Source organism: Lactuca saligna, chromosome 7 (assembly GCF_052625555.1).
Source record: "Lactuca saligna cultivar CGN05327 chromosome 7, ASM5262555v1, whole genome shotgun sequence".
NCBI classification, from domain to species: Eukaryota; Viridiplantae; Streptophyta; class Magnoliopsida; order Asterales; family Asteraceae; genus Lactuca; species Lactuca saligna.
In genome coordinates, this window is record NC_136423.1 from 177,183,300 (window position 1) to 177,197,761 (window position 14,462).

General features: G+C 37.8%; 1 protein-coding gene across 1 annotated transcript; it reads right to left on the reverse strand.

The window, feature by feature from the left end:
• Positions 1-10,982: 10,982 nt before the first annotated feature.
• LOC145005845 (F-box/LRR-repeat protein At4g14096-like) lies at positions 10,983-12,828 on the reverse strand. The gene is made up of 3 exons (XM_078964962.1): positions 11,818-12,828; positions 11,518-11,676; positions 10,983-11,433 (listed from the first exon to the last, which is right to left on the reverse strand). Exon 1 carries the CDS (start codon positions 12,748-12,750, stop codon positions 11,902-11,904), a length of 849 nt encoding a protein of 282 aa, XP_078821088.1. The 5' UTR covers positions 12,751-12,828; the 3' UTR covers positions 10,983-11,433; positions 11,518-11,676; positions 11,818-11,901.
• Positions 12,829-14,462: the final 1,634 nt, after the last annotated feature.

Here is a 14,462-nt window from a genome sequence, read left to right on the forward strand (position 1 = left end):
AACGATCTTTTCCGTGGTTTCACGGATGATCTCCGGTCCCATTAGTGTTTTGTCCGACGCATGCGTTCTTGCCAGCTGGGTGTCACCCACTTCAGCCCAACATAATGGTGATCTACATTTACGCCCGTACAGTGCTTCGAAAGGAGCCACCTTGATGCTCGAATGGTAACTATTGTTGTATGAGAACTCGATTAAGGGTAGGTGGGTATCCCAAGACTTTCCAAAGTCTATCACGCATGCGCGGAGCATATCTTCGAGCGTTTGGATGGTTCGCTCGCTTTGACCATCCGTTTGTGGATGATAAGCGGTGCTCATATCGAGGTTTGTTCCCATCGCCTTATGGAGTGATTGCCAAAATCGGGACGTGAACCTACTGTCCCTATCCGAGATGATAGATGTTGGTATTCCGTGGAGTCTCACGATCTCTCGAATGTATAAACGCGTCAATCTCTCCATCTTGTACGATTCTTTAATTGGCAGGAAATGGGCAGATTTCGTTAGTCGGTCGATTATTACCCATATGGTGTCTAATCCATCCGACGTTTTGGGTAGCTTAGTCACGAAATCCATAGAAATCCCCTCCCATTTCCACTCAGGGATTGCCGGTTGCTGTAACAATCCTGAGGGTTTTTGGTATTCCATTTTTACCTTGGCGCACGTAAGGCACTTACTGACGTAGGTCGCGATTTCCGCCTTCATGTTAGGCCACCAATAGTGTTGTTTAATATCCAAATACATCTTATCAGAACCGGGATGAATGGAGTATCGCGTCTTGTGGGCTTCCTTCATGACAACATCTCTAAACCCTCCAAATTTAGGGACCCAAATACGGTTCATGAAATAGTATACTCCATTCTCCTTTGCCTCCAGGTTCTTTTCCATTCCGCGCAATACTTCGCTTGCTCTATTTTCCGTCTTCATGGCCTCTGACTGGGCTACTGCAATTTGAGTGGCCAGGTGTGATTGAATGGTTATCGAGAGAGTTTTCGTACAACGATTAGAGTACTCCTTCCGACTTAATGCATCAGCTACCACGTTGGCCTTGCATGGGTGGTACTTAATCTCACACTCATAATCGTTTAGCAACTCAACCCATCTTCGTTGCCTCATGTTTAACTCCTTTTGGTTTAAGATGTGTTGGAGACTCTTATGATCCGTGAAGATGGTGCACTTTGTACCGTAAAGGTAATGCCTCCAAATTTTTAGGGCAAAGACTACAGCTCCCAACTCTAGGTCATGGGTCGTGTAGTTTACTTCATGCGTCTTTAGCTGGCGGGATGCATAGGCTATCACTCTCCCACGTTGCATGAGAACGCAACCTAAACCCTGATTTGACGCGTCGCAGTAGACTATAAAGTCTTTCGTTCCTTCAGGCAGAGATAGTACAGGTGCGCTACAGAGAGCTTGTTTCAAGGTTCGAAACACGATCTCTTGTTTGTCTGTCCATTTGAATGGTACGCCCTTTTGCGTAAGCGAGGTAAGTGGCTTGGCGATCTTAGAGAAGTTTTGAATGAACCTCCTATAGTAGCCTGCTAATCCCAAGAATTGACGAATTTCCGTGGGCGTTGTCGGGATTGCCCATCCTTCTACAGCTTTGACCTTAGAGGGATCCACATGGATTCCATCTTGGCTGACTACATGACCTAGGAAGTTCACGCTCCGCAGCCAGAACTCACACTTGGAGAGTTTGGCGTAAAGTTTTTCTGATCGTAGAGTTTCTAAGACTTGTCGGAGATGTTGGCCATGCTCTTCCTTGCTTCTAGAATAGACGAGGATGTCATCGATAAAAACAATGACAAAGTTGTCGAGGAACGGTCGGCAGATTCGATTCATTAGGTCCATAAATGCGGCAGGGGCATTCGTTAGACCGAAGGGCATTACGACAAATTCATAATGTCCGTAGCGAGTTCGGAAAGCGGTTTTTGGGATATCCTCTTCCCGGACTTTGAGTTGGTGGTATCCGGACCGTAAATCTATTTTAGAAAAACAACTAGCCCCTTGGAGCTGGTCAAATAGGTCATCGATTCGTGGGAGTGGGTAGCGGTTCTTGATTGTGAGTTTGTTTAACTCTCTATAATCGATACACATTCTAAAAGATCCGTCTTTCTTTTTGACAAAGAGCACCGGAGCTCCCCATGGCGAGTAACTAGGTCGAATAAATCCCTTATCCAAAAGTTCGCTGAGTTGGCTGGATAATTCCTGCATCTCGGCAGGAGCCAACCGGTAGGGTGATTTAGCAAGAGGGGTTGCTCCTGGAATAAGGTCGATTCGAAATTCAACCTGTCTCTCTGGGGGTACTCCCAGGAGATCTTCAGGAAACACGTCCAGAAATTCACATACTACGGGAATGTCTCGAACGTTAATCTCCTTCTTGGTTTTGTCCACCACGTGAGCCAGGAACGCCAGATTGTTCCTTCGTAGATATTTTTGTGCCTTGACACACGAAACGAGGCGAAGGTTCATGCTAGATTTGTCTCCGTAAATTACTAGGGTTCCGTGATTTGGAAGGCGAAGACGGACGGCCTTCTCATGACACATAATTTCGGCATGGTGGGGGCTTAACCAGTCCATGCCGATGATCACATCGAAGCTCCTAATTGACACTGCCATTAGGTCTATTAGAAAAACGTGTTGATTAAGAGTTAGGGTACATCCGGTGTAGATTTCCCCAGTGGATTCGGTTTTCCCATTAGCCATTTCCACCGTATAGGCTTCATTTAGCTTTTGGGGAAGTTGTTTTAATAAGTGCTTAAACTTATTGCTTACGAAACTTCGCTCCGCTTCGGTGTCAAATAAGATGCATGCATATGCGTGGTTTAAGAGAAACGTACCAGTAACAACAGAGGGGTCTTGAATAGCCTCACTCTGACCCATGGTCAACATCCTTCCTGTTCCTCCATTTCTTAAATTGTTGTTGTTGGGACAGTCTCGGCGGATGTGTCCAGTCTTCCCGCATCCGAAGCAGGTGTAGCTAGGCCCTGCGCTATTGCCGCTGGCATGGGCGTTGTTGTTGTTGCGAGGGTTGTTGTTGTTGATTCCCTGATTTTGGTTATGGGGAGGGTAAGCCTTGCAGTACTTTGCGGTGTGACCCCTTCGGTTGCAACTGGTGCACTGAAAATCCTTGCATTCTCCATAGTGATGGAAACCGCACTTGTTGCATTTGGGAAGATTACCGGAATAAGGTTTGGAAGCATTTGAAGTGGCTGAGGTTGGAGCATGTGGTGCGGCTGGAACCGATGTGGTAACAGCATTAACCGTCACTGTCTGCTGCTTCTTGGAGGTGTCGGGGCCCTGGCGCCCCTTCCTCTTATTGTTCTTTCCCCTCTTGCCATCTCCTTCCTTCATCTTCTCAGCCTCCACTGGCTTCTCTCCCTTTTTGTTGTTATGGTCGTACAATCTTTTTGCCAATCTCTTTGCACTGTCAAATGTTTCAGGGTTTGCAGCTATCGCATTCCCTTGAATTGGTGATGTGAGTCCCCAGATGAATCGCTCAATCTTCTTTCCTTCCGAGGCGATCATACCCGGGCACAGCAGAGATAGTTCGCTAAATCTCGATATGTAGGCATCGATATTCGCGTTCTGCACAGTGAGGTTCCATAGCTCTTGTTCCATCTTCTGTATTTCGCCTCGTAGGCAGTACTCTGCCATTAACATTTCTTTCATCTCTGTCCACGGTATAGAGTTGGCTACAGGGAGTGTCATGGATTCTACATGTCCATTCCACCAGGTGAGTGCTTGATCCACAAAAGTGCAGGCTGCGAACTTCACCTTCATGTGCTCAGGGTAGTCGCATATCTCGAATACCGACTCCACCTTTTCGATCCATCGCTTAAGAGTGATCACCCCTCCAGTGCCATTAAAAGTTCGTGGTTTGGCGTTTGTGAAGTCCTTGTAGGTACATGTCTTGGTGGGTCCTTGATTCATTCCATTGTTTGAACTTCCGACTCCTTGCCCATTGACTCCTCCATTGTTCCCTTGTTGAATTTGCGCAATCGCTGCAGTGACTGTTGCAGATACAGCTGCCTGGAAAGCGGCTGAGTCAACTTCGGGTGGGGTTGGTCCTGGGTTTCCGCGAGCAGGTCGGGGAGGCATCTTTCTGTCACAATACGGAAAGATGTTGAGGGTATGTTGTTTCGGTGAGGTCGTGATCCTACTGACTAGGTGCATGGTACGAACTTAAACACTACTACCATTGACCAATCAATAATAATATCTCAACACATAGCAATTTGCAATATCGTAATAAAACACGTAAAAATTTATTAATATTATCCGCATTTGATACATGAAAATTTGCTCGTAGGAGCATACATGAGTGATACTAGTTCGACAGCATAACGACTCTATGAGTAGTGTAGTCACTTAAACATAGAGTTGGAGTACATAGCATATTTCCTAACGACCTACTATGATAAGTCTATCCCTAACCGCGATGAGCTGCGTCCTACTATAACGGTGAAATCATATGCCGAAGTGCTGAGCCAACAGCTGAGCCATCTCAGTCATGTCTACAATGACATCATCCCTCTCCAGCTCTGCTTGCACGGCACGTGCTTCCATGGTGAACAGTTGTTGCCGCAAGTCGGCAATCTCGGCTTCTGGGGAGCGATTTTCCCTCGCGGGATTCACTGGTGGGACATGGTGATCCTGTTGCGCTTCGCTAACAGGAGATGCGACGTGATCTATATCCGGGGCCTGATCCTTCCCCATGTCATCGTCGGTCTCCTCGAACTCGTAGTCGGTATCCATGTATTCGTCAGGTTCAACGCCGTGGACTCCCTCCTGATTCCCCTCTGGTTCGTCTTCGAGTATCCCGTGTGCTCCTAAGGCTTGGTGAAACTGAATGCCCTGATGCTCTCCTTCCATTAATACTGGGAGAAAGTATACGAATAAGCTATCACTTTCCTATGACTCTACCGCTATTGCACAAGCTAAACAGGCGTTCTCTTTTCGGTGGTAGGGGTATAGTTTTAGGTTCCCTAGAAATCCCGATCTCATCAGAACGTGCTTGTATTCTCCCCCACAAAAACTTATGAAAACCGAAAATAAGGGGGTATGAAACTCACCTTGGGTGTTGATTCGGTTTTTGAAGAAAGAATGGAAGAAATGAAGTGATTTTTAGCCTTTGCACTCCTTGACGAAGTTTTCGAGTTTATGGAGTTTTCTAGAGTGCAAGATCACGATTTTTGCATGGATTAGGAAGGGATTTTGATAAAACAAGGAATACAATTCATAGATCCAAGCAAAACCTTACCTTAGATGATGATTTTTGTGGAAGAACTTCCTTGAATGCTCCCTAAATCTCGAGATTTTGGATGGAGAAGAAGAAAGAAACCTTGAGTGATCTAGAGAGTGTTTGTGAGAGATGTGTGTGTGTGTGGGTGTTGCTCGGCCGAGAGTGAGAGAGAGAGGAAGAAGAAATGATGTTTGAGGTGAGGTTTGCATGGAGACATGAGTCTCTTGCATGGAAGTCCAAAAGATAAAAGTGATGTGGCATGAGAAAGTCAAACCCTTCTCTTGGGCTTGCTTTGGGCCGAGAACATGGAAGGAGGAAGGAAAAATTTGGGCTTTTTGCTCCTAAGCCCAATATTAGAGTTAGTCTTAGGTATTTATTGGCCTTATAAAATAAAATTGTGATTTTTATGTTTTAATAAGCTAGATTGGGTTAATCATGGATCAAAGCTTTCAATTTATTTCATTCTAGGCCCAATATGGCCCATAATATTGAAATAAATGAATGGGGGTCCAATTAGAGCCCAATTAGGGTTCTAAACCCATGATAGTCCAATTGGAAGCTTATTGGTCCATTTGGATCCAATAAGGAAGTTCTAGTCCAAAATGGACTTAACAAGAACTTCTAGGGTTTTCCAATTGCTTGATGTAGTGAATTGGGGTTTAGTTTTCCATTGAGTAAGCATTATACATGCTTTTGAGTTTTTGATTTCAACATTTACTTGAGTATAGTGATTACAAGACATAAAATTTCTAGTTGTGACAATAACAATAAAAATAAAATGGGGGGTTTTGGTGTTTTGAAATACTTGAAACAAACTAGAATTAATTATGATTTAAATAGACAATTTCAACTAAAATAAGGGTTTGGCGTAAAATCAATAAGGGAGAGATGGTTGACTTAAAGTTTCCTCACTTTGACTTTTGATGAATATATCATTAGAATTCAATGGTGCAATACTTGTTTTAAATCCTCGATTTGGCTATAGTAATCCAAGAAGCTTAAGATTACCTAGACTTTTCTTAGTTGTTAAAATGGTTAGAGAAGCTCATAACAATTTCCTTAGTCAAAATCACAATTTCCATTAAGCATGTAATTAGTGAAAGTCAACTAGCATTAAGAACCAAAAAGTCACCAAATCCAAGAGGGATCAAATGCTTTCACCACATGTTGGAAGAAATGTTTTTATGATTGTGTGAAGCAAAAACAACACAAAAATCATTTGTTGCTTGCTAATTTGAGGATCATTTACTTAATCAAGAAATTAGCCAACTAATCACCACAAACACATTTAAACTCATGAACTAAAAACATACTAGTAGTGATAATATGATAAAACACAAAACATTTTCATAAAGATATAAGAACAAGTTCATGGATTCTTCAACATTCAACAAAAGTTCAAAGGATTCAACAAAAGTCAACCAAGATTAGTTTAGCCAAGCATGGCTAAACTCAAAGAAACAAAGTTAGAGAAGATTGTACCAAACATTAAGCAAGAATCAAGAGGTAAAAAAGTGATGTTCTTGAGGTGTTCTTGGCCTTCAAAAGTCTTCAAAACTCCAGAGAGAATCTTCAAAAATCGGATGTCCAAGAGTATGCAAAAGATACGCACCAAACTTCCTCAAATAGCTCAAAAGAAGAATTTCCGAAACTGCCCCTGCAGGAGGTTGCGCAACCCGCGTGCTGTTGGGCGGGTGGTCCCTGGATGTAGCATCTTTGAGGTTTTAGGCCTCCATAGCTTATCCCACTTGGCCCAGATCGAATCCAATCACCTCCTAACCCATTTTCTTCAAGTTTTCTTCATTTTAAGCCCAATTTGACCTCTCCAAATCCTCCAAAGCTCGTGCACTCTCCCGATTAACAATCTACGCACGCTTGAATAAACTCCCGCATCTTGCAAATTTAAAATTTATTTCTCTCCAAGCCTTCCAATAATCATCAAGCTCGCTCCATGCATCATCTCCACAATCACCAAGCCTAACATCCTTTTTGTCTACCAAATCTCATCGCTTCCCATACATCCCGAACACTCCCACTCCGCTAGACCCGAAACCTGCAATTATGCTCACAAGATTCGGAAGTACCCGAAATAGTCATAAAATAACAAAAAGGAAAATATGCATAGAAATTATCTAAATTATGAATGAAATATACTAAAATAAACTATAAAAAGAAGTAAACAAAACTAACTATCAGTTGTTTAAGGGTAATTGGGTCCATAATTTTCTTTATGCACAATTTGAATAAGGAAATGTAGGATAAGGTTAATTGACTAATTCTTAATGGGCACATTGGGTTTAAGAATATGGATCAATCCTTGTACCAGTTCTTTAGGTAGCAATGGCTTAGTAGATAGTATTACATTGTTTGTTTTATGTTGCCACGATTGCTTATCTGTTGCTAGTTTGTAAGTCTATATAAGGCATATCTCTGATTTAATTAAAGTAACTCCAACAAAAACACCTTCAGTGCACATCGTGAGTTTTGAGTAGTATGTGTTGTGTGTGTTTTCAAGGACATGTACCAACATGGAATGGATGAGAATAAAGCATACCGTCCACCCAAAAGACAATACAAAAAGTAAAATTTAAATTAAAAAAAAATTAAAAAAGGCAAACCGCCATGTTCATGTTCATGAAGCAACGAAAGTAATAATGTCTATGCTTAACTTCATTACACCCCTATCTTATCAACCTCTTTCATAGATTATCATTTTTGTACAAGTAGACCGATTATGCAAGGATATTACCAGTTTCATCAATCATTAAATTGTAAAATGTTCGAATAATTGCACCTTAGTCCTTAAGTTAACTTGTATCAACCATACATCTTTAATTTAACAGAAATCACAATCTCACTTAACAAAATACTTTATTAGATTTTGAGTAAAATGCAAAAATGATCCGTATGGTTTTGTGATTTTCTTTTGGTGACTCCCACCAAAGAAAATTACAAATCTTGTCAACATGACGATATTTGCAAGTTATAAAACTTTTTTTTGGAAGAAAATTACAAACCACCTAGACTATTTTTGTAGTTTACTCTTAGTTTTTAGTGGGGTAACCTAAATGATAATTAAATGGGTATATACTAGCATCATAATGATACTTTATCAGTAGGGCCGGCTCTACATTATGAAAAACAAAGCAAGGGTTAGGCCCCCAATTTCAAAGTTTATTTTGTTATATATATGTATACGTATTTTTGGGATATAAAGACAAGTTGAAGCTTGGCTTGGTGGTAAAAGCACCAATTTATAAAATTAAAGGTTTCAAGTTCAAAAGCCTTTGTTAACTTAAAGGCCTCAATCTTTTGGTTTGGTTTGCTTAGAACCTCTAAATTAGTGAGCTGCGCTATTGACCCCTCTCTTTATTTCCACTACTATATATACTTGTGCATACAACATACAAAGAGAGGTTCAACTGTATAGTTTCGGAAATTCATTCGTATATCATCCACAAAAAAGTGCACTTACAACCCAAATGCAATAAAGTTGCACATCAAATCTAGACATAACATCAAGCGTTATCAGCCATGAAATGGGGCATCTACATGTTGGTATTCAAAACTTGTTCTTCTCCTTTAGTATTTCGTACTAGCACTACACTGTAACCTTGTCTTTATACCTACGATGAATATCACACATGCAGAGAAAGTGAGCTTGAAAACCTAGTGAGCCTTTTATATTAGTAACACAACAAAAGTACACGAATGGCCTTGTTGACAAAAAATACCACTGCAAGTTTGTATGCAGATTTTTTAAAATGGTTGATCTTTGAGGTTTTGAGATCTTGCATCAGGGTTCCTTTTCTCACGACAAAGTTTGGTAATGAAGATGGAAACGACGAAAAAGCCATCACATGAGGAGAGGGGCATGCGTATGGGGTTAACGGCCAAAAAGATTGTGGTTAGATAAAACGACCTTTGATGCAAGATTTCAAAACATCAAGGACTAGCCATGCTAAAAAAATCTTCATAAGGACTTGTAGTGGTTTCCTTTTGCCAACCACAGGGACACTTCGTGTAGTTTTTTCTAATAATAATGAGTACTAACAAGAAGATAAAATGGCATATAGGAAGACGCAATGCATGCTTATAACATATGTGAGAAAATTTGGCTGAAGCTATAAAGTACATTGTTGTTTCTTGGTAAAAAGCTTTTTTTTAGGCAAATTCGATTAAGTTGTTAATATTGTTGTTTGGGATAAGTTCTGATTTTGAAAGGAATTAAAAACGGGGAATTATGTTGGTGGACAAGAAAGGAATAATATCAATAACGGGTAAGCAATTATTTTGTATGTATTAAATTGGCCACTAGCAACTACTAGCACCATATCAGTACTAAACCAGTAGAAAATGTTTAGATTATAACAATGTGACCTATAGCGAGTTTCCCCAACTTCATTCCCTGCCAACTAGGCAAATCAACATGGCGTCTACGTGGCCAATAAGATGATATAGATATGATGATTTGCTCCTATGGTCTTCACTTTATGTTTTGGTTACTAATAACTAGGGGTGTTCACGGTTCGGTTTGAAACCGTGAAACCGGCCAAACCGGGCATTGGTTTGGTTTCGCGGTTTGTATTTTTCTTTACGGTTTGACTTGCGGCTTCAAACTTTCGAAACCGTAATGAACGGTTTGGCTTATGGTTTCAAAATTTTTAATCCGTAAAAAACCGGACCGGACCGTATGATTTATAGATAAAAACTAATTTTTTATATGTAATTATATATAATTTTATGCTCCATCGTTTGTAAAAAGAAGCATTATATTAATAAAAATAGTATTATACTATTATTATGCTTCATCGTGTCTAACAGTGAAGTGTTAAACATTATTTTAGACATTGACCTGCTTCATTTGCAATCATCCATTTATGATTTTTCTTTTTCATAATTACCAACTAATGATATTTGTTTTTTTAGGCAAGATGATATCACAGTATATGCTCTTTGAATATAAGATGTGCATACATGGTATGGGTTTTAGAATCTGTCTTCAGTCGTTAAAGAGTTTTTTTTGTATTTAATAGACGATATATTTATATATATATGTAAATATGTTGGATTAAATGTTTAATTAATTTGATTAAAACTAAGTATTTTTATATAGTTATACGTGTGTGTATATATATATATATATATATATATATATATATATATATATATATATATATATATATATATATATATATAAAGCCCAAACCGTGAAACCAAACCGGAACCAAACCGTTAGTAACGGTTCGGTTTGGTTCGGTGTAGATTTTCAATGGTTCGGCTTCATTTTATGATTGATAGAAACCGTTACTAACGGTTTGGCTACGGTTTGATATAAAAACCGAAAAAACCGGACCATGAATACCCCTACTAATAACTACAAATTTTTTTATTCCCATATTTTTTTACTAATAACCCATACATTTAATTTTTTTCAATACCAACTTGTTCTCCATGCTACTTTACTTTTTTACAGTTTTTGTCAAGGTTTCATTTTTTATTACGTTGACCCAACTTTTAACTTTTATTATGAATTTGGTCACCATCTACTTTTACATTTTACAGTTTTGGCAAAACTTTTGAATTTATTACGAATTTGGTTCAAACTTTTTTGAAAACTTTCTCCAACTTTTTTAACAATGTCTTTTATATGTTTTCTAAAACTTATTTCTTTTTGAAAATACAATTTTACAAGTTATTTTACATTTTTTAAACTTTAAACCTAAATTTTCGGTAGCAACGTCACAACATATGCATCCCCTAGTTTGTACATAAAAAAGAACGATTTCCACTAAATTCCTGCTTATGCCTCTATGTGCTAAAAGGTCATTATAACGCTATATTGTACATTGTGAAGATGGTAAAGAAATATTAAAAAAGAAATAGAAGTAAATACGGGTTTCTTAATACTTCATGAGAACTTGACAACACAAGCTTTAGAGCTACTTTCGATCTTATCAAATTCCTTTATGACATCTATTTGCTTCTTTAGATCTCCTACCTGAGTCTTAGACCAACAAATGTTCATCCTCTCCAAAACAGTTGCATACTTCAAAACACGTTTGAGAAAACATATTTCTGAATCAGTAGCATGAAAGTTCTTGAAAGTCACAATCTTGAGGCAATTCGTCATGCATATTAGGTACTAATAACCAGATTCTATCTTCCTCACCAAGGTCCAAGCACTGTTTGAATCCCTGTATTAAAATAAATAAATAATACGTTAATATCATGATCGTTGACGTGATGTTTTGATTTTGAGTACAAAATGAGTAATCTACCTGAGAGAGATCAAGAGATTGTAGATTTGGACATAAGTAAAGCGAATCCATCAGTGCTCTGAAAGTATACTAATTCTTGATTTCCTTGGTCAACACTAAATGGATCAAATTTGGGAAAACCGGAAAATGGAGTGCCATGTTGTCTGTATATATAAGAGACTTCACGTGGAAAAGAAAACACACAAACACAAAAGTCAGTATGCATGGAAGGACTCACGTGAATTATTATTATATATATATAAGCCATTTAATATGTAAAAAAAACACAGGTAACATTTGTGTAATTAAATTGCGAATTACCTCCATAGTGCAATTAGATAACCTCAAAGACATGACATTTTGTAGCTGTTTCAGTAGCTCAACAGCTCGACACACAACTTCCTTTTACCATATAGGAGGAGGAGAAACGTGAATGCAAGCTTTGACTAGATTCGATGTATTATTCAATAAAATTTCGTTCGATAGATATCCCGTGTATTCAAAATTTGTAAGATTTTCTGCATCAATCTTGATCTTACACCCACCAAAATCATCAAGTGGACCAAACAATGACTTGTCATTTATAATCAAACTTTTTAAGGAGGGATTGGAAATAACAATGTTCTCCAAAGACATCCACATGCAATCTGATAAAACCAAATTTTCTAAAACTGGACAACCTGAGAAAAGCTTTTCTGCATAATCATCATCCAGGAACTCGAAAATAGATAGGTGCAAGGTTTTCAGGCAAGGAAGAGAAATATGAGACGGGAGTTCAACCCAATGCATCTGTATATTCAGGATCTCCAATGATCTGCTGTTAAACATACACGAAGGAATCATAAATGGATCTACTTCCATTAGACAAAGATCAAGCTCCTTAACATTGTGCATGATTGCATAAGAAATCCATGAATGTATTTGAGATGCATCACAGAAAACACAACATGATAGAGAAAACTTTATTATATCTGATGAATCCCGTGACCGAAGCACTCCTTCCACGAAGTTCTTGAAGGAAGTCACCTCAGGACACAAGTCATCATCAAAATAAATGTTGGGGATTGAAGTCCACAGGTTCTTCCATCTTGTAGATAATATGGATGTCTTTACAACTTCTTGGGTGTCCATAAACGAGAGAATGTGATGAAGAATACAATCTGGTAGATTGCTGATATACTCAACCATATCGTCTACATGTTCAACTTGCTCATGGCCTTTGTGTTCACTCATAGTTAGCCTCTTTGATTTCATAACCACAGCCTATGGACAAAATGTCAAGTTTCAGCTTCTTCAAAATCAAGTAAACTGAAAACATAAACAAAAAACAGTTTAATTGGATAATAATGGCTTTAAAACAGAGGGAGCAAGCTGAGCCATAAGCCATATCCATAACCTTACAGAGTTAGTGTCAAATCAGGAATTTTTGGGTCCTAAAACTGATATAAACAACCTTCAATTTACTGCAAATGAAATGATGCATGCAGGGTAATCTTTGAGTTATGCGCTAATGATAAGCTTCAATTCATGGATATGGTGATTATAATTCCTAGATACATCTATCCGTTTGACCACAGATTGCAAATCAGCAATGAAGGTACATAAAATATCATATTTTGTTAACCTAAACTGATATCTCTAATATAATATAAATACAAACCCTAGCATTATTGTCAGGGTAAAGCTCATTGAAATGCTATACAGCTTGGTAGTTCTTTGATTCACTCCTCCGAATATTACTAACCATATTAAATCGACTAATTAACAGGAACACTTAAAATAAAAGTTACGAACTCGGTCGATTAATCAAGTAAGCATGATAACCAAAACTCAACTTCCATATAAATAAAGGGGGGGATGCTTGATTTCCTGAAGAATGCGTTGTCCTTGTATAAGATCAACACATTCGTACAACTAGCATATAAACATATACGGAGAGAAGTAGAGAAAAACGGCGGACTTTTGAGAGGAGATTTGAGATTGCCTGATGTGTTGTGCGAGACTCTGTTATCGACCAGTGACAGACAAGAGTTTACCGGCGGTGTGCAGAAAATTGGAATGGCGGTTGAGATCGGCGAAAAAGACCTATGATACCTTAATTAATTTTTTAAATATTTTTATTGATTGTTTTAAAAAAAAATTGATTATAAATAATTAATTATTTGTTGATTAAAAAGTGATCAATAGGATATTTAAGGGGCATCTTATTAGCAACATCGTATTAAGGTATTATGGCTGTATTTGGAGCACTTTTTGGAAAAGCCTTAACTTATAGCTTTTAAAAAAAGAGTTTTTAAAAAATATTCTAGGTTAATTTTTGTTGTGGAAAAACTAAAAAGTGGTTGTAAAATTTGTTTACTTTTTTAAAAATATTTAAGTTAGCTTTTGTGATGGAAAATAAAGTCTATAAATTGGTTGTAAAAAATGTTGGGCTTAACTTTTTTAAAGTTAAAATAACCAAAAAGTCACCAAGTCATTTTGAATTTTTGGATTTTTGCCTAGCCTAAAATCGTTTTAAAATACTTTTATAGGTTTTTGGTTTTTTGAAAAGCCAATAAAATAATAAGTTAATTTGAAAAACACTCTCAAACACCCACTACTTTCCCTTTATTTTTATCTCTCTCGCTTTTTATATTTACACATTTGCAGATTTGGTCTCTTAATTTCAAAATTTTATACATCACCTCTATTATCATATATGAATAAATCCACAAATATTTTAGAGTACTATATTTATTTTCTTGCAATATAAATTTTATCCTTATTTTGTGTTTAAATCCCCATTTATTACATTTTTGTATGTTTATATGGTCTGCCTGTCATATATTTATGAAAATGACCAATAGAAACTAATTAAATTATTGAATAATAAGGGTCATGGAGTTGTATATGAATAAATCCATAAATATTTAAAGGTGAGTTATATTTAATTTGTTCTTCTTTTGTATTATATTGTTTTCTTGTAT

Bases quoted from the DNA above. Each gene is read 5' to 3' on its own strand.
- LOC145005845 (XM_078964962.1), bottom strand. From the start codon at position 12,750: ATGAAATCAAAGAGGCTAACTATGAGTGAACACAAAGGCCATGAGCAA.